Raw genomic sequence first — 21,909 nt, 5'->3', positions numbered from 1 at the left:
AACTTCTCTGTTGTTTTGATTGATTGTTTTCTGTAACTGTCGTGGGTATTTCTTGCTTCTAAAATTTTCCTAATGATCTTTCTCTTCTTTTTTGATTTCTCCAAGTTTGTGTGTTGTGTTGTGTCAGTGTTTTGTTTGCATAGAAGACTGTCAGTTTTGTGACTGTGTTGTAGTGCTGAATTCTTCTGTCTTCAAAAAAAATGGTTCAAATGGCTCTGAGCACTATGGGACTTAACATCTGTGGTCATCAGTCTCCTAGAACTTAGAACTACTTAAACCTAACTGACCTAAGGACATCACACACATCCATGCCCGAGGCAGGATTCGAACCTGCGACCGTAGCAGTCGCGCAGTTCCGGACTGAGCGCCTAGAACCGCTAGACCACTGCGGCCGGCTCTTCTGTCTTCACATGGATTTTTTGTTGAGGGTTTGGACTAATCATGATGCTTTCTTGACTTTTTGGAGGACATTTTGCTGTCAGATTTTTTCATGGCCTTGTCAGGTTGATGAATTCTCAGAGATATTTAAGGGGTCATGTTGATCACACCATACTTTGTTTCCAGGCTCTTCATTTCTGTCTTTGAACATAAGAATTCAGTTTCCTTGAATGAGATTTGTAACCCTACTTTTTCTGCACATTCTTTAAGTATTTTGAGCTGTCTGCCCATAATTTTCTTCAGTATTTCTTCTAATTAGTGCCTGAATTTCTTATCTCTGTGTGCCAGTCATCTTCCTCTTTTCTCCATGCCTGGTGATTCTCTGCCAATGATCCTTCATGGCAATCTCCCCTTTGACATCCTTTTCATGTGTCCACACAGTATGAGGGCTTTTTCTCTTTTGCCCCTATCCATAAAATCAATAATCGATCTTGATAACCACATTCACACTGATGACTTCATTTCTGACCCCTTCCCACCTGGATATATTTGCAGACCATCTTCAGAAGTCCATCTCACTTGTCATCAGCCATTCCATTAATTGAAATGTAACTGTCCATACTTCTGACTCACACATCATAATTCTTCCAATTTATTTTGAAGATTTTTTTTTCTTTCTTTTGTGCCCTCCTTAATATGTTGATCCCATTAGGTACCATTAAATGTTTCATTAATGAACTTTCCAGCATTTATTCTTGAATTAATTTCCTTATATTATGTAACATCATGTAAGATTTTTTTTACACCTAGATATTTGTGTTCTTCAGTTTGTGTAATCTGGTACAGGGATGCGCTGGCCCCATTGCCCAGAGGGCAACCACAACAGTCGGCCTCCCGAGTATTGGCACTAAATCATGAATCTCACTCTTGTGAGGAAATGTGTGTCAGGCGCTGATTATCTAATGCACAGTCAAATATTAACACAAAGATCCATGTTAGGCCTAGTGACTCAGTGGTAGCATATCATCATCTCGTTCAACAATCAAATGAGCCTGAGTTTATTTTGAAGATTTTTTTTTTCTTTCTTTTGTGCCCTCCTTAATATGTTGATCCCATTAGGTACCATTAAACCTATGAGCTGATCTGTCAGCTAAGATGACCAATAAGATGACCAACATGGTTCTCATGAAAAACAGATTTGTCTGAATAAAAATGTAAGAACTGCCACTGTTAATGTCATAGCTGTAGAAAGGGATGCAAGAATTCAGGAGATCATATACATGATGACAGAGTGGAACGTGGGACTGAGTGTAGTAAGAACAAAGTGGAATGTGGAATGAAGATGATGGAAGGAAATATCCTTGAAATAATCCAGGTTTATGCTCCTCAAATGTGAGGGGGTGACACATGAAAAGGTAATGTTTATCTCTAAACTGGGGGATGCTGTAACCTCTAAGAAGACAATGATTATAGGGGACTTTAATGCTTGAGTTGGGAATGATAGAGGAGGATATCACCAATCATTGGAGGCTACAGAGATCACAGAAATGAGGACAGGTATTTGCTAGACACATGTCTGAGAAATAAAAGGATCATTGGTAATGGATCGTGTAAGAAGAGACACAGTAACAAGTTTGCCAAATACAGAAATTCATAATAGGCAGTAGAACAACTGATGAAATCAGAAACATGCCTGACAGAAGTGAAAGAGGTACCAAGTATTATGTAGACAGTGACAACAGATTGTTGGTAGGTACATACAAGAAATTCAGAAAGGATAAAAATGGAAGCTGGAAACTGAAAGATAAAGGAATCAAAATATATAAAGGAAAAAGGTTTAAATACCACTTACCAAAGATTAGAGGAGGGCTGCAGAGAAAGAATGGAGGTGGTTCAAACAGGCCTTAGTCAAGGCAGCAGAAGAAACATGTAAAAGGACATCACAAAAGTTGCACACAAAGAAACTTCCTCATGGGATAATTGCAGAACTAGTCGAGAAGAAGACTAACGAAGAGATAGTGACTCAAAACAAAATGGAAAGTAATGGAAACAGACTGAAACCACTGAGTAGAGCAAAGAGAAAAATGATAGCATTGGCTAAGATGTCTCAGGGAAAAAGTCACGGAAGAAATAGAAGAGAATTTAAAGTATGACAAGAAGGTACTATGTAAAAGAAAGAAGCAAAAAGAAAATACTTCAAAAGTTGTCAACAAACAAAGAAAAGCTGTATGGAAGGAAGTAGTAGTTTTGAAAGAATGGAAAAAATAATTCCAAAATATATAAAAACAGGACAAAACAAATAAATATAATAAAATAGAGGAAAACAAAAGAAACAAAACCACTACAGGAGAAAAAATGAATAAATGACATGGTGATACAGAAAGAGACGATCTGCAGATCTTGGATGTAGAGAAAACCGTGTTAGAAATGGAAAAATTGCAAGCTTATGGAGTAAATTACATCACAGTGGAAATGTTCAAAGCTGCAGGGCCTATTGGAATTCAGTGGCTGTATATGATAATGAAGACAGTATGGACCAGTGGAGATTCCTGATGATTGGACAAAGGCAATTATTATATCTATTTTTAAGAAGAGCAACAAGATATTCTGTGAAAACTACAGAGGAATAGCATTACTGTGCCATCATATTAAGATTTAGGAAAAGATAATTTTACAAAAACTTGGGACCAAGCTAGAGTCACAATTAAGAGAACAAGAAGAAGACATTTATCATGCTGGGAAAAGAGAATCAATTCCTGTTTCATAGAATGCAGTCAGTCGAGATGATCCAGAACCACGCAATCACACCCACTCCTGCACTTCCTCATCTGACTGCAACCAACACCCTCACGTCTGTCTTTGGATCACCACTGATGTGAAAATCACCAGGCTGATGATCTGGGCTGTGTGAAGGATGTTGCAGTGTTTCCCACCCAAATTTCTGAAGTGGACCTTTCGTCCGATTGGCAGTTTGGGGGTGAGCATTGTTGTGCATCAGGATAATTCTGTCTGACAGCACTTCTGATTGTTTTGACCTTTTTGCATCACATTTTCTCAGAATGTCTTCATAGTGCTGTGCATTGACTATAGTTCCATGGTAGACGAACTCAACAAGCAGTTCAAGAAAGAAGTCGTCATGACCTTACATGGTGCCACAGTTTCGAGCCTGAGGGCAAGCGGCAAAGCCAGCGAAAACATCCCACATCTCCCCTGCCATAGGAATCCACAACTGTTTACACAAGTCCAGTTAGTTGCACAGTGGGTATGAAAGAGAATCAGTTGTTGGGAGTGAGACAGGGTTGCAGCCTACCCCAATGTTGTTCAGTCCATATATTGAACAACCTGTGAAGGAAAATAAGGATACATTTGGTAAGGGAATTACAGTTCAGGGAGAAAAAATGAAAACTTTCCACTGCGCTGATGACATTGTAATGATGTAAGAGACATCAAAGGACGTTGAAGAGCAGTTAAATGAAATGGATGGTGTCTTGAAAGAAGGATATAAGCTGAACATTAACAAAAACAATACAGGAGTAATGCAATGTACTTGAATTAAATCAGGCAATGCTGAGGGAATTAGATTAAGGAATGAAACGCTAAAAATAGTAGAGGAGTCATGCTATTTAGGCAGCAAAATAACTGATGATGGGCGAAGTAGAGAAGCTGCGAAATATAGATTGGCAATGGCAAGAAAAGCATTTGAAAGAAGAGAAATTTGTTAACATCAAATATAAATTTAAGTGTTGTGAAGTCTCTTTTTTTCTGAAGGCATTTGTCTAAAGTGTAGCATTGTCTGACAGTGAAATGTGGGTGATAAAAACTTCAGATAAGATGAGAACAGAAGCTATTGAAATGTTATGCTACAGAGGAATGCTGAAGATTTGATGGGGAGATCACATAACTAATGAAGTGGTACTGAACAGATTTTGGGAGAAAAGAAATTAGTGGCATAAGTTAACTAATAGAAGGGGTCAGTTCATAGAAAAAGTTCAGAGACATCATGGAATCGTCGGTTTAGTATTGAAGGCTAGTGTGAGAGGGGTGGAACTTGTAGAAATTTTAGAGGGAGATTAAGAGATGAACACAGTAAACAGGTTCAGATGGATGTGGTTGCAGTAGTTAGTCAAAGATGGAGGGTTGCACAAGATATAGTAACATAGAGAGCTGTGTCAACCAGTCTTCGGAATGAAAACAATAACAATAATTATATTCTAACAAATCTAATAATAAGATGATTTCAGTTGTGTTATTTGGATTATTTACAATGAACAAAGAAATTTACATAAGTGTGTGCTTGTGAACACAAGGACATTGAATTAAACCTTCATCCTTTCTTACTCTTAAATTAGTGCATGCTAGAAATAAGTGGTGATAGTAAATACAACTGTAGTAAGAAAGAAACTAGAGACAGATAACTGAAAAACATGTATAATTCAAAATACTGAAACCAGAAACTAATATTTACTGTATTCGCAAAACATGCTGCACCTCATATTTGAAAGCCCACTGCTTTACACACACATTACTTGCAAAAAAACTGGCAACTTATATACAAAATTACATTTGAAATACTGTATTTCATGTCAATAGCTTTCAGTTCATGTTTGGGAGATAATCATCCAGTTTCTCCCGTGTGTGTTTTATTCACTTTTTCCAGACTATGTCTCCCCTCTCCGTCTCCCCTCTCCGTCTCCCCCCTCTCCGTCTCCCCCCTCTCCGTCTCCCCCCTCTCCGTCTCCCCCCTCTCCGTCTCCCCCCTCTCCGTCTCCCCCCTCTCCGTCTCCCCCCTCTCCGTCTCCCCCCTCTCCGTCTCCCCCCTCTCCGTCTCCCCCCTCTCCGTCTCCCCCCTCTCCGTCTCCCCCCTCTCCGTCTCCCCCCTCTCCGTCTCCCCCCTCTCCGTCTCCCCCCTCTCCGTCTCCCCCCTCTCCGTCTCCCCCCTCTCCGTCTCCCCCCTCTCCGTCTCCCCCCTCTCCGTCTCCCCCCTCTCCGTCTCCCCCCTCTCCGTCTCCCCCCTCTCCGTCTCCCCCCTCTCCGTCTCCCCCCTCTCCGTCTCCCCCCTCTCCCCCCTCTCCCCCCCACCCCCCTCTCCCCCCCACCCCCCTCTCCCCCCCACCCCCCTCTCCCCCCACCCCCCTCTCCCCCCACCCCCCTCTCCCCCCTCTCCACCCTCTCCACCCTCTCACCCTCTCCCCCCTCACCCTCTTGCAAGATAAATAATCAACACCTGGATAATTAAGTCAATCAGTAATTGTTGAGATATTGTCTTTTCCCATTTTTGTTTATATAATCTCTAACTTTTGGACTTTTAAAATTTCTTTCATTGCATGAAGCTGACAGGGAAAAGAAAGGATGCTTTTATTTCCATTTGGCTCTTTTATATCTTTAAAGTTTTATGTTTTGACCTTTGATTTCCGTTAAAATGTATAACACAATGTGATAATGGTTGTTGTTATTGTTGTGCTATGAGAACTCTGGGAAAAACTAAAGCCTCAGTCTCAATTTCCTCTATCTTATTTTCTTTATATTTACACATATGACAAATTAGAAATAATTATGTCAGATATTTATGCCTGTTATTATCAGAATACAAAATTCGTGCAACATATATGTATACTTAAGAATGTAATAATGATTGGAAACAATCATACTAAAGTACACTGATATTTTTGTGGAAAGAACTAGTATGCTTAAGTGCCTTTCTTCTTTTAGCACGTGTTTCCTAATGGGGCCTGTCAACCAAATTAAGAAAATGTTTGCCCCGACAAGAGTAATTGCAACAATTATGGTTATCGTGATGTTTGGACTCACTCTTTTTGCTGCCATTTGGGTGAGTATAATTTCAATCAATTTATATTCCTTGTTCACTAATTCAGGGAGTTTTTTAAAGAAAATATTTTTTCTTTTTCTGTTTAATGTACCTTAATTATGTACTTTAGCTGATAACACAACTTGTTTATCCTAATCTTAAATTGGATAATAATAGGAATGAAATCTGCTTGTAGTGTAAAAACAAACATTGTTTATTTACATGATGATCAAATCTATATCCGTCATTTTGGGTTGTTATTTCCCATAACCATTTTGCACCTCACACCATCACTATGGGATAAGTGTCATCACAGCTGCCAGTAGGTTGCTAAGCAATCCCAGAAACTTTGGGTTGACGCTGAAATGAAATGATTGTATGCCACTGTTGGTTGGAAGACTCAGCTTTGAATTGTTTGTCTGCCAAATGCGAGGCTTTTTATTTTATGCCACTTGCGCATCAGTGAAGATGAGATGAAGTGAAATGATTAAGACAACAAACCAATTAGTCCCCGAGTGAGGAAAATCTTTGTCCCAACCAGGAGTTAAATCCCGGACCCGGCAATTTAGAGGCAGCAGTGCTGACCGCAAGGGCCTATGCTGCGGATGCTAATTATAGTTCTGGTTACTTTCCCATGTTATTGCATTCTTACACCCACACAGATGTAGGCGTGCTGAGCATGTCTTATTTCTAGTATTTTCCTGATTGTATGCACATCACTAAGTTTCGTTGAAATTGCTCCAAGCACTACATAATTATGCTTTACGGGAAACGTTTCTCAAATACAGATGTACAGAATAAGTATAGGTCATGACATAAGTTGACTGATGCACATTTGCATCTATTTGTCCAATGGAGACAATATTTTTCAAAATAAACAAAGTAATGGCAATATATTATATTTTCCCATTACACCCAGATAGCAAAGTGTAACATTAAAATTGAACAGAAGAAATTTTAGTATCAAACAGTGGAGAATCCAGGATGGAATGTAACAACATAATGTAAAGGATAGTTGCTACTCCCCACATAGCACAGGTGCTGAGTCACAGAAAGGCACAACAAAAAGACTGTTGAAAGTTAGCTTTCTGCCAACCAAGCCTTTGTCAAAAATAGACGAGACACAACCACGTCTCTGGCAGCTGGAGCAGAAATATTAGTATAATGTAAGAAAATAATGAAAAAAATGTATTTTTTGCCATTTCTATACTTGTCCACTTGTAATATATTAGGATTGAGTAGTTAAAGCTTGGGGTCACAAGCAAGTGTCATTTTTTTTTTTTTTCACATTAATAAAAGGAAAGTGGCTGTGGCTGTAAGAAAGAAAAAATAAAATAAAATTTGACAGTCCTATCTGAAAGTGACCCACATTTGGGAGGATAACAGTTCAAATTCCTGTCCAGTCACCCAAATTTATGTTTTCTGTAATTTCCCCAGGCGGATGCTGGAATGGTCCCTTTGAAAAGGGTCCTGCCAATTTCCTTCTCCATCGTTTTGTAATAGAAATTTATGCTCCATCTCTAATGACCTCACTCTCCATGGGACATTAAACTTTAATTTTCCTTCCTTCCTGCCTATCTGAAAAAGTGTAGCTAAATGTGCACTTGGGTAGTTAACAGCTTCACAAATTCAGCACACCTCGGGAAATTTGACAGCACGTGGTAGCAGTTTGAACTGTAATTTTTGTCCGAAGACCAGTGTGATGCAGCTCTTCATGCTAGTCTGTCCAGTGCAAGCCTCATCATCTCTGCATAACTGACACATCATACTTCCATTTGAACTGGCTTCCTTTTTTCAAGACTTGTTTTCTCTCTCTAATTTTTACCTCTCACACTTCCTTCCATTACCAAATTCACAATTTTTTGATGCTTCGTGTGTTGTATCAACTGAACCCTCCTTTTAGTCAATTTATGCCACAAATTTTTCTCTCATGTTCTATTCACTATGTCATCATAATCAGGCAATCAAAATGTCTGATCTTCAGCATTCTTCTATAGCACAACATTTCCAAAATATTTTATTCTCTTCTTGTCCAAACTGTGTATTGTCCAACTTTCGTTTCTGTACGAGGCTATATTCCAGGCAGATACAGTCAGAAAAAAAGGTCCTAACACTTAAATCTATTTTCGATGTTCCCAAATTTTTCTTCTCCAGAAATACTTTTCTTGCCATTGCCAATTTACATTTTCCATCTTCTTTACTTTGGCCATTATCAGTTATTTTACTGCCCAAATAGCAAAACTAATTTACTATTTTTGGTGTCCCATTTCATAATCTAATTCCCTCAGCATTGCTCGATTGAATTCGGGTATATTCTGTTTTGGTTTCAGTAATGTTAATCTCATATCCTCCTTGCAAGACATTATCCATTTCATTGAACTGCTCTTCCAAGTCCTTTGACATCTCGTACAGTATTACAGTGTTGTCAGCAAGCAAAGTTTTTATTTCTTCTCCATGAACTGTAATACCCTTTTCACATTTCTTTTTGCTTTCCTTCACAGCCTGCTCAGTGTACGAACTGAATAACACTGGGGATAGGCTACAACTCTGTCCCACTCCCTTCTCAACCACTGCTTCCTTTTCATTTCCTTAATCTCTTGTTAACTACTGTCTGGTTTCTGCACAAGTTGTATTTTACCCCTGCTGAAATGTCAGTGAACACCCCAGGATAAATGAACAACTATACGGACATGGGAAAGTGCAGGTCATTTATAACAATTCATTTGTTACTTCACAAGAGACCAACAGTATTTTATTGCACAGATAAATCCTATAATTCAGCTGCCTGGCAAAAAACACATTTCTTCTGAATTCTCTTATTCCATCTTACTGCCATAAATACGAGGGAGGAGGAGGGGGGGGGGGGGCGTTCGTAAAATTTCTAGCCTAACAAATAAAGAATAACAGAAATTTCAGAATATCAATTTATTTTTCAACATAGTACCCGTGTACACTAATACACTTGCCGGCACACTCTGATAACTCCTGCAAACCAATCAAATAAAAGGTCTTAAGATTTCAACCAAGCATTCACAGCATCAATCACTGCGTCTTCATTGTCAAATCGTTGTCCTTTGAGATCATTTTTTGTGTTTGGGAAAAGAAAAAAATCTGATGGAGCCAAATCTGGAGAATATGGCAGACGACATAACAATTAGAGCCCACAGTCATGCAGAGTTTCCAGTGTTGTGAGGGCTTTCTGCGCTGTGCATTGTCCTGATGCAAAAGAACTCCGCACACCAATTTTTCTGCACCTTTTTTTCTTTCTCTTTTCTCTCAAATGATGCAGAAGGGTGCAATAGTATAGTGCATTAATGGGTACACCCTTTTGCAAGTAATCCATCGTAATTACCTCTCTGCATCCCAGAAGACCAATGCCATTATCTTACCAACTTTTTTTTGCACTCAGAATTTTTTTGGGGTAGGTGATGGAGGTGGTTTCCATTCTTGTTTTGTTTCGCGATCAAAGTGGTGAACCCATGTTTCATCCATTGTCACATACCTTGCAAGAAAGCCTACTTAATCCGCTTCAAATTGACAGACGATTTCTTCACAACAATGCACATGCTCCTGTTTCTGATCTGCATTCAAGTCTTTTGGGACCCTTTGAGATGAAACTTTCTGCACCCTCAAAATATCCGCAACAGTGTCTTGTACACGCTCATGGGAGATTCCAAATGTGGTTTCAGTGTGCTGCAACATTGTTCGACGATCCTGCAAAATCTTACCGTGAATGGCAGTTGCTCTTTCATGAGTGGCAACAGTGACAGGCCTTCCACTCCTTGGCGCATTTTCCACACTCATTCTTTCATGTTTGAAGTTGGACACCCAGTTTTTCACTGTTGCATAAGACAGAGCACTGTCCTTACGTGTATTCCACACGCCCTTCACATTTTCCTTGTGTGTCACTCCTTTCAAATTAAGATATTCAATCGCAGCATGGTTCTTGATTCTCTCGATAATTGCCATTTTGCTTACACTACGCATCCTAGCGATTCACACACACATTAAAAATGGAATCTCTTCAATTCAGATTTACAGGTAAACAACACACTTTTAGGTTCAATATAAATAACTATAAAAAATAAATTTTTATAACACTGGTCAAAGTTGAATTGCATGAATCTGAAAACATATTTGATCAATCAGAGTAAGGCCACATGCCAAAAATACATTTCTTCTGAATTCTCTTGCTCCATCTTACCACTGTAAATATAGAGCATTTTCAAACATTCTTTAAAAATGGAAATGCTTCAGTTCAGATTTACAGGTAAGCAATGCACAAATAGGTTCAATAAAAAAAATAAATTTCTTACACACTGGCCGAAGTGAATCACATAATTCTGGAAACATATAAAAACTATTACATTAAAAACCCAGCTTCTTCTTCTTCTTCTTCTTCTTCTTCTTCTTCTTCTTCTTGGTTGGCTCTACAGCCCTTGAAGAACCTTGGCCTCCTGTATCACCTGCCTCCATTCTTCTCTGTCCATCGCCTTTAGATCTTCTTCCATATCGTCCAGCCACCTTTTCTGGGTCTACCTCTTCTCCTTCTCCTGTCAGGTTTTGCCATGAAAACTTTCTTGACACCCAGAGTTTCTGGCATTCTCTGTACATGTCCTGCCCATCTTAGTCTTCCCTGCTTAATTTTAAAAACAATATCAGTCTGTCCAAAAAGAGTTTGTAGTTCTACATTTGTCCTTACTCTCCAGCCATCTTCCCCTCTCACTGCTCCAAAAATTCTTCTCAGTATCTTTCTTTGCCATCTCAATAACCAGTTCTCCTCCTTTAATGTAAATCCAGCCTTCTGATCCATATATTACTATAGGTCTTAATATGGTCGTGTATATTTTGTTTTTTGTATTCCTACTAACATTCCTGGAATTAGATTCATTCTGCAAGGCAAAAGAGTAACAATTTCCACTTGCTATCCTTTCTTGAATTTCTACTGCTACTTTATTGTTCTCCGTTATTACAGAATCTAAATATTTAAATATTTTCACCCTTTCATAATCTTTCCCATTCATTACTATTGAATTCTTTTGTCCATTTATATTGGGCTCCCCCATCACCATATATGTTGTTTTTTATGTTTACTTCTAAACCTACTTCTTTTGCTGCTTCCTCTAACATATCGTAGTTCCCCTTTAGTGCCCTTACATTCCTAGCCATTAATGCTACATCATCTGCATATGCTACCACTTGAACTTGCCGATTAAGTATTGTTCCTCTTGGGTTTATTGGCATTTACCACATCCCCTTTCTAAAACTAAATTAAATGGCATTGTAGAGATTATTTTTCCCTGTTGTAGCCCCCTCTGTACTTGGAATTCACCAGACAGTTCTTGCTCTGCTCTTACTTTACACACTGTTCATTGTCATTTCTGTTAAATTGACCAGTTTTAGTGGGATTCTAAATTCTTTCGTGATCTGTATAATTTTCTTCCTGTGTAGGCTGTCGTACACTTGCTTAAAATCAATGTACAACTGATGTAGTTGCTTGTCATACTCATAAAACTTCTCTATCACTTGTCTTTATAAAAATATCTGATCCATCGTGGATCTGTTCCACCTAAATCCAGCCTGATAGTCCCCCAATAACCCTTCCATAATCCCTCAAGTCTGGAGGCTAAAATTTTACTAAATATCTTATATGTTATGTCTAAGAGAGTGATTCTATGATAATTGCTACATTCTGACTTGTCACCTTTTTTATATAATGGCCAGATAATTTCCATGTTCCACTCCTTAGGCATTACCTCCTTTATCCATATTTTCTTTATCACTTCACAGACTGCCTCCTCCATTTTCTTTCCCCCATATTTTAATAATTTGGCCTGTATGCCGTCTTCTCCTGCTGCTTTATTATTTTTTATGGTCTTGATAGCATACTTCACTTCCTCTAGCTCTGGTACTACTTCCTCTTCCCGATCCTCTACATTTAGCTCTGATTCCAATTCTGAGTCCTGTTCCCTTTCATTCTCAATCACGGTTCCTTCTCTCAGGGGACACCGCCTTATCGTAGGCACCTTCAGTGCTGGGCGCGAGGGTTTGCGCGCTCTGACGAAGTCGAGAGCTGTGCCAGCGATAGCGTAGCTACTGGCACGGTCACCCAAGCTGGATTGGTCTCGATGGAGGAGTCAGTGTGTCCCACAATGTAGGGTGGGGCTAGGGAAACCAACCCTCCTAGGGGAGTAAATCCTAAAAAATTCCAGGTCCTCAAAGTCTGGGGTTGGGTATGAGGCTAACAACCCCACCCCGGAAAAAAGTGCTGTTGCGGATACTATACATATGCCTTGGAACAGAAAGGATTGCATGTTGACGACCCGCCAAGAAAAACGGTTAAAGAGAAGGAACACGGATATTTGGATAGCCACCTGGAATGTGAGGACACTCAAGAGGCCTGGCAAGCTACAAGAAATTGGGAATGGACTATATAAGTATCAAGTGAAAATAGCAGAATTAAAAGAAACCAGATGGAAAGGGCAAGGAATGATAGCGTTGGGACTAATGTTGTATAGCGGTGGAGATACAGGCCAAGGCACTGGTTTCCTTCTATATAGATCTATGAAGGCAATAAGTGGCAGAACGTGTTCTGTAAGGATAAGGGCAAATTTTTTTAACATTACAATAGTGAATGTCTACGCCCCTAAGGAGGAGCCAGATGAAGATGCAAAGGATATATTTTATGCCAGATTGGAAGAAGAAATTGGTAAAATTCAAAGGCACGATGTGAAAATTATACTTGTAGACCTAAATGCAAAAATAGGGAAAGAAGAGGTACATAGAAGTATAATAGGAAAGGAAAGCCTACACAATGACAGTAATGATAACGGGCTCAGACTAACAGACTTCACCAGTGGGAAGAACATGATAATTAAAAGCACCTATAACCCAAGGAAAGATACATAGAAATGTATGTGGGTATCACCAGATAGAAACACAAGAAACCAAATAGATCACATACTCATAGACAAAAGGCATGCATCAGATATTATGTAAGTTAGCAGCTGCAGAGGGGCAGATGGAGAGACAGACCACTACTTAGTACAAATTAGATACAGGCAGAAGATAGATTTGGTAAGAAACCAAAGGAATAAGATAAGAATGAAACACAATATACAAAGGCTCCAAACAAAGGAAACACAGGAAGAATATAGGAAGAAACTAGAAGAGTTATTGGAAGCAGGGAGAAACACAGTGAATGAAGATAATATGGAAACTAAATGGGAGTCATTGAAAACCGCCATCAGTGTAGCTGCAGAAGAGATACTGGGGAGAGAACAACGCAAAAGGGTGGTTAAGTGGTTTGACGAGGAATGTTCAACAGTAGTACGCAAGAGAAATGAAGTGAGACAGATAATGAATGGAGTGTGTGCTGATATGTAACTTGCTGGCGGATTAAAACTGTATTCCGGACCGAGACTCAAACTCGGGACCTTTGCCTTTCACGGGCAAGTGCTCTACCACCTGAACTACCCGGCACACAGTTTTAATCTGCCAGAAAGTTTCATATCAGCACACACTCCGCTGCAGAGTGAAAATCTCATTCTGGAAGCCCCAGGCTGTGGCTAAGCCATGTCTCCGCAATATCCTTTCTTTCAGGAGTGCTAGTTCTGCAAGGTTCACAGGAAAGCTTCTGTGAAGTTTGGAAGGTAGGATATGAGATACTGGCAGAAGTAAAGCTGTGAGGACAGAGTGAGAGTCATGCTTGGGTAGCTCAGATGGTAGAGCACTTGCCCGCAAAAGGCAAAGGTTCCGAGTTCGAGTCTCGGTCCGGCACACAGTTTTAATCTGCCAGCAAGTTTCGAGACAGATAATGTTGCACAGCAACACGAGGTTAGTGGCAGAAGAATACAGAGAAAAGAGGAAAAGAGCGGATAAGCTTTATAGGGTAAAGAAAAGGCAGCATGAAAGGAGGAGGATAGAGCAGCTGGACGAAATGGGAGACAATAAAGAAATCAGAAGGTTCTATGAAAGAACAAGAGATTTGAAGGATAAGGACGGAAATCTAATTGGAGATAAAAGCAAAGGCCTAGAAGGGTGGCAAAAGTATTTTACAGAACTGCTTGACGGGAAAGAAGGGGATAAAAACCTAACTTCAGACAGGGAAACCATGGTAGGGGAATGTACGGCAGGCTGGGTCTGAATAAGGTGGTTTAGAAGAACGGACACTACTGGATAAATTATGCCCAATTACTACAAGATAAAAACTCAACTTATGAGGAATGCATCAGCAAGCCAGGAATTACAAACAAAGAATCAACCAAGAGGTGACGGAAAAACCATCTGGCAACTAGACAGACAGATTGTGCCAGTAGGCAAAGATGTGAATACATAGAATTGAGCCAACATGGCTCACCTGCTGCCTTCACAATTTCAAAGAGAATATTCCAGTCAACATTGTCAAAAGAGGTATGTGTCTGTGTGTGTGTGTGTGTGTGTGTGTGTGTGTGTGTGTGTGTGTGTGTTTTTACTTCATGCCTATCTGACCTACAATAATGCTTGCACTGTGCTGTTAATAGTAGATTACCCACATTCTTATTGTCTAATTCATTATTAGACTTACTCCCACATTACCCCAATTTGATTTTGTATTTAACTACCATGTTGTCACCTGACCAGAAGTCCTGTCCCTTCTGCCACAAAACTTCACTAATTCCCATTGTATCTAACTTCAACCTTTCTGTTTCCCTTTCTACATTTTGTAACCTAACTGCCCAATTAAAGGATCTAACATTACACATTCCTATCCTTAGAATGCCAGTTTCATTTCATCTGGTAGCAACAACCCCCTGAGTAGACCCTGTCTGGAGATCCAAATGCAGAAATTTTTCCTAAGAGGATGCATATCATTTAACCACACAGTAGAGCTGCCTTGGGAAAAATTACGGCTGTAGTTTCCACTTGCTATCAGCCATTCGCAGCACCAGCACAGTGAGGCTACATTGTTTGATGTTACAAGGCCACATCTATAAATCATCCAGACTGAAAAGGTTGCCCCTCCTCAGGAACAATGTTTGTCTGCCCTCTCAACAGTTTCCCCTGCATTGTGGATGCACATATGGTACAGGTATCTGTATCTTTGAGGCACACAAGCCATCCCACCACTGTAACATCCATGGTCCACAAAATATAACAAATGATTTAAGCTTTATCAAGTAGATCATTAAACGATATCTATATATGGAAATTAAATGTTGGTTGTTATCTCGTCAGTCAGTACATATTTGATTAGTTAAGAGAGATATATTGAATGTATGCAAAGAAGGGCGGCACAGGTGGGTTGTTTGACTCATGGGAAAGAGTTATGGAAAGGTTGGAAAACACTAAGTGGCAGGTTCTGGAAAATAGGCACAAATTATCACATGAAAGCCTATGTAAAAAACATGAAAACCCCGTATTAATTGAAAAAAGTAGATATATTCTTCAGTCAACTTTGTATCACTTCCATTGGGACCATGCAGACAGAATTAGGTTAATCACACACACACACACACTCACTCTTAAGCAGTCATTAGTCCTGCAGTCTGTATGTGACAGGAACAAGAAGAAAGGTTACATATTGTATCACGCTATATACCCTCTGCCATGCCCTACAGTGATTTGCCGAGTACTTATGTAGAAGTCTACCAGCAATGAAGAAATATGATTCTTTTTTCCATAGTGGATGATGAAACACTGTGACTCTATTATAAATTAATTTTGAAGAAATTCTAGTAACCAGTACTTTTATGTCCTCAAACTTATTTCATTGTCCTTCCTGGTTTTAGGTGTCTTCAGACTTGCCTATGAAAGGTGCACATGTAGATTATTACATAAAACAAATAGTAGATCAAATATGTGTTCTTGACATTTGTCTCTTCTTCTTCCTTTTCTTTTGTGCGACTACTGAAATATAAGAACAGAGAATTATAAACAGAGCTTGCTTGTCAGATTGTAGTGCAACACACACCTGATTGGAACCAGAAAGTTACAATTAGTTTCGTTTTATGTAGATAGCATTTGTATTCACGCATTAAGTATATGATATTGTATAGTGTTAATTTCTCTTATATCATAAGCTACATCCATATTTCATACTCCATTTAAGTAGGCTATGGTAAACACTAATCTTTAACAGATATTTTGATGTTATATGTACAGATACTGAAAGCAAGTATAACAAAAGTTTATGAAAATCTTGTTCTAGCATGTGTGTTTGACTGGTGTACAACTGTCATTTTTCCTGTGACTTAAAACAGTGTGAAAGTTCTGAATGAAGTTTTTGTTTGCTAACAGAGTTTTTTTCATTCAGTTAACAGTTGTTGGATGATTGAATGTGTGTGTGGTTTCCAAGTTCTTTTCAATATCTGTGACAGCACGGTCACTCTCATCAGCTGTGTGGCAAGCAGCTGTGTGCTTAATCATTGCGCAACCTACATCAGGTAATTCTGCCTATTTGCCCTATAGTGTGGCAGGAACAAGAATCATACTTAAGCTTGTAAATTCCTGATTATTATGTATTTGGTAGCCTTTGTTAACAGTTGTATACAACTGTTCTGTAGTTTGTCTGGGTGTATACGACCCGGGACAACCGGGAAATCCAGGAAAAATGTGGGAATTTTTTCATTCAGGAGAAAACCGGGAAAAACCTGGAATTCTAAAAAAAATCCCGGGAATTTTTTATTGTTTTAGTTTTCAGTTAAATTTTTGTGATTTTGACTGGTAAGAACCAATACTCTAACAAAGAATATTACTGTATCCCACTTCTGCAGAATAATGCTGCAGCAACAAAACATGAACGACAGAAGAAAAAAAAAAGAAAAAAAAACCTAAGTCTCAAAGGAAATACGTCGTATACAATAATAAAACACAGTGCTCATACAAGCGTCTGCCAACAGCAAAGTGTGTCAAAGGCTTTAGGAAGACTATGTAACGCTTCCTAACAACAAATTGCCTCCGATGATCGTGACGTGACAGCTGTTTATATTAGATTAGTTTGAGCAGTTGCGGGTGGGCTCTTGAGTGCAGTTGAGTCGCCTTCTCCTGCTTCTGGCTACAGATGTGTGGCTGGGCACCACTATCTAGTATTGCCCTGGTTCGGAAATATCGCAGATCCGGGGCTGATCCACAGAGCAGTCTAAGTTGTAGTGGGGAGGTGGGTGGTTTCCACGTGACCCGTGTTTACGTTTAGTGATTTTGCTGTTTCCTCTTAATTTATTGCTCTCACATTAAATGAAAACAAAAGATTTCTGTAGCCGGGAGCTATCAAATGAATTAAAATACATTCACATAATTACGGAAGGCTAAAATATGCTGTTAGTTTCAGGTTTTATTTCCACCTTTTTGACAATCAAGCATTAATCGCCTTGCAGAACAATGAAGTTATTTTTGTCGGTTTGCTAAAGAGATTTGGCTTTTATTAGTCTTTTGGGCTGAGGCAGTCAATTTATTTTAAACGAAGTGTTCAATTTCACACTGCTGGCTAGTTTCAACTGTTCGCTGCATTTCAAGGGCACGTTTTACATCTTCTAGCTCGTATGGCATTATGCCATAATAAAGAACCAAACATGAGATAATACGGTATTGGTACTCAAGAAAATGTACACCCGATTCTGGATATACAAATGTGCACTTTAAGCCAAATAATGCATTTTAGTATGGTTCATCAAATTCCGATGCTCTTGAAGTATCCTCTCATGTCTTGTTTCTTTTATGACATAATGCAAGATCTTTTAATGTTCTACACGTACGAACATGCGGGCTTCCTGCGTCATCGTAGCTGCATAAGCGCAGTGACGCCTGTTACCTGGTGCTCTCTGCCAACTGCTGAAACGACCCTATTTCTAACAGGTCACCCCCCCCCCCCCCCCCCCTCCCCAGTTTAGTTTTCTGAAGTGCTCGGAAATTCTACGTCGGTGTATAAGACCATAAACATTCAAAGGATTGATAAGTTTTACAGTGCCGAGGAAAAGTATACTGTCACTTAACACGGAAAAACAGTATTTTCACCCTGGAGAAAATGTATTTTCATCCAGGAAAAATTTGGGGATTTTTTTTTCCTTGTCCATGTATACACTCTGTTTGTTGTTGGTAATAAGATATATTTGCAGTTTCATATGGTAAGTTCCTGTTTGTGTGTGTGTGTGTGTGTGTGTGTGTGTCAAAGATGCATTGTACTTACAGGTCAAAAAAGTTACTTAAGAAAAGAAAAAAGAAACTGGATGTAAGAACAAATATTAGAAATACTGTTTGTTTTACGTGATAATTGTAAGTGTGCACCTTCTACAGATTGGTGTGAAAACCTCCAAAACAGACAAAGGGCAATAAAATAAATTTAATAACATAAATATTGTGGGAGGAATTACAGTAACCAATGACTAGAGACAACATAACTTTCAGTAGTAGCAATGTCATTACCAGCTTGGTTTTAGAACTTTGTTTAATGTAATCCATAATCATTCTTGTCACACAACAGTTAAGTTGTGGTTTAACAGAATCCTACATAATTGCTGTAAATATTATAAAAAATTTACAAGGAGGATGAGGGAAAAAGTCTATTAAAATGAAATTTGTAATTAAAAACTTATCTAACTAATAATTTTGCTTCAAAATAATATTCATTATTGTAATACTCACTCAGCACTTGTTGCTGTTTCAATTCTTCAACTGAAAAGCACACTTGTACAATTCAGATATTGGACAATTAGCTTTCTTTTTTCACTGAAATGCAAGGAATGAAAATAAGTGCTAGAGAACCATACTGTAAATATGATTGACTTCTTTTTTACTTGTTGGCAAGCAAAAAATATATGGTGCAAGTTTATTATTGTATTGTGAGGCTGTGTTAATAATAAGTTTATTGTGAGATTCATTTAATGAGTACTTTTAGTTACAGTTGTTCCTTAGTTAGTAAATAATGTTTTGCCAAGAACAGTACTCTATGTAAGTGTAGTGCACACAACTTATTTTACTGCTTAAAAATCATTAAAAATAATCTCATCAATACAATTATTTTTTCTAGTGGAAGAAAGCTGGCTTGGCACTGCTGTTTGTTATCCTTCAATCCCTTGCCATGACGTGGTATTCTATCTCATACATACCATATGCTCGAGATGCAGTTAAGAAAACTGTCTCTGCTTGTATTGCATAATGGATGCGAAGGAAAAAGCACATTTTTCGTGTGCTGTGTTGATATTGTGGTAACGTTGGAGGCAGCAACTCGGATCATCTGTACAAGTTAATTTATATTTCTCTGTATATGCAAGAGATTTTGTATGTGCACATGAGTGTTTCGTGCTGTCCTTCCAGGATGTGACCTGTAGCTTTTATTACTGATGTACTATGTTACTATCTATTCTTGTAAATATCTTGATGTTTGTGGTTATAAATGTATTTCAAGGCTGACTGTGTGTTAAAGATTATAAATTTAACTCCAGAAATTATTTTTGTACAAATGTTGATATAATCTTTAAATAATGTTTCAGGGCACATCCTACATTGTACTCAGTTACTGTTTTCAAAGAATTGTTTATTGCACTTTCTTCATTTTTAGCTGACATTAGTAGTCAGAGAAAATTGAATTTGATTGTTCACTGAATGAAAGAACTAATTATGTAAAATTTGTTATACAAAAAGGAAGCAGAAACAGCTTCTACTTTTCTTGTTTTGTGAAAGGTGAAGCATGGATAGAAAATTACACTGTACAGAATTGCCATATTGTCCTCTCAAATAAACTGATTAAAACTTGTCAGGTAACTAAGAAACTCAAAAGAATTATGTCAAGAATAAGAATATCTTTGCCAAGTGCTACATTAAAAAAAAAAGAGTAGAAAGAAGTGATTAGTTACATGCTATTTATGTTAAAGTAAAATTTCATCAGTAGCCCATTTCATGACTGTTGCTAATTGTATGTACCGTTTCTGTGAAAAAGAGAGAATGTTGTATTGGCATGTTTTAGCATGTCTGTGTGCCAGTTTAGCTAATTCCTTCTGTACAGTAAAGGCATTAACTTCTCTTAGGATTTTCCATTTTCTGATGTTTGCAGCCAGTATTTGTACAATTGTCATTAACTAAGCAGTGTTGGTCATACCATGTCAGCACAACTGAAAATGTGTGTTGGTACTGATTTTTGGTACAATTTGATATCAGATATAATTAAACAACAGTCCTATACAGTATATTGGATTTCTATGTTTCTACTAGCTGATGAATTTAAATAGTGCATCCATGTGGCAACCAGTCATTGTCTCAGAGCAGTGTAAAGGTATAATTTGAAGCTCTGACATTTTTGATAGCTCATTTATCTGATAAAGATAACCACTCACTATACAATGGAAGTGTTAAGTAGTAATTGGGTTTACAAATGGATTTTTTCCATTCGTGAGAGTGATCCCATAGTTGCCACAAAAATTTTGTGTATGCTGAAGTACAGCAGACAAATCATTTCAAAATTTTCTTCTACACAGTGCATAGTTGTCTATTATCCTAGTATTTGTTTATACTTAGCCAGTCAAATTGATGGATTTTTTTCCATCTGTGTGAACAAATGTTTCTTCTGACTGTCTTCTTGTTTTGCTTCTAAAAATATCATGCCACACGGTATGCAACAAAATAAGGTCCTGTTTTCGCCATTTTTGTAGTTCACAATTGTTTCATATGAAGCTATAAACACATTAATGATTCTTCTAGAGTAAATAGTAAGTAACATTTTTCCTTTGCGTATATTTGAAATATTCTTCATTGGCATTGCTGAAATGTTGGACATAAAGAGTATATGTAAAAAGATATTACAGTGTTGTGCACTTTCCTCCATAATAGTGTCTTGTGGAGTGGGCACTGAAGTGTAAATTTATTGTGAGAAGTGAGAGTGGTACAAAGCAATGACATTCGTAGATCAAACATTGAAATTTTTACTTTGCTCAAATTCTGATTGCATTTCATTTTCTAAAAGTGAAATGTAATTCACTCTGTAAGTCAATTACATATGCTGTGAATTTTATATTTATATATTTAATCTGATATAAACTCTCATTATTTTAAAAAAAGTACGTAAACAGTATTCAAAATTTTTATGTAATGATTAAGAAAGGTCAATCTGCTGACATTCTTAACTTGAGAAATTGTATTCCCATATGAAATGAAAAAAAAAATTTTTTTCAGTTCCACAAAATTACCTTTGTGCCAAAACTTAATGTTCTTTATTTCAGTTTCACTCTGCTCCCTCAAATATTTGGAGTGGGAAAAAATTACACATACCAGTAACTATGTTAAAAAAAGGTGTAACAGAATTCTTCAGTTAATTTCATACATGCAGTTACTGCAATCAAAAATTTAACTCTAAAAGGAATTATCATTATACTGCTGAAGTCCAAAAAATTAATAAAAGTGTGAGAAAAGAACAAATCGTTGTTTTTATATGTTGCTTATGATAAAATAGAACAGTTAACTCACTAAAATAGAACATTTATGCTTAACAATTTAATTTATTGACTGACATAAAATTGTTAGTGAACAATTCAGGATAGTTAAAACACAAGGGTTCTCCTCCTCCCACCCCATAGTGGTGGCAAGATCTCTGAGAATAAAAGATATGGGATAAAATATCTTTGCATTATAAGCGTAATTGTTAAAAATAGACAGATGAGCCAAATATTCCGCAGACAAAAATTAACCTATGGTATAAATAGTGGCTGCACTCAAATGTGACACCCAGAATGTTGATGATCATTTCATTTTTCATTCTC

General features: G+C 38.0%; 1 protein-coding gene across 1 annotated transcript in view; it reads left to right on the top strand.

The window, feature by feature from the left end:
* Positions 1-21,551, top strand: part of LOC126469643 (vesicle transport protein SFT2B) — a 66,459-nt gene extending 44,908 nt beyond the window's left edge. Inside the window, exons 3-4 of the mRNA XM_050096770.1 lie at positions 6,088-6,205; positions 19,188-21,551. Coding sequence (XP_049952727.1) covers positions 6,088-6,205; positions 19,188-19,316 — 247 coding nt within the window. The 3' untranslated portion in view covers positions 19,317-21,551. The remainder of the gene's footprint in view (positions 1-6,087; positions 6,206-19,187) is intronic.
* The last annotated feature ends 358 nt before the right edge of the window (positions 21,552-21,909 follow it).

Source organism: Schistocerca serialis, chromosome 1, assembly GCF_023864345.2.
Source record: "Schistocerca serialis cubense isolate TAMUIC-IGC-003099 chromosome 1, iqSchSeri2.2, whole genome shotgun sequence".
Classification (NCBI taxonomy): domain Eukaryota; kingdom Metazoa; phylum Arthropoda; class Insecta; order Orthoptera; family Acrididae; genus Schistocerca; species Schistocerca serialis.
This window is presented reverse-complemented; position numbering and strand designations above follow the sequence as displayed.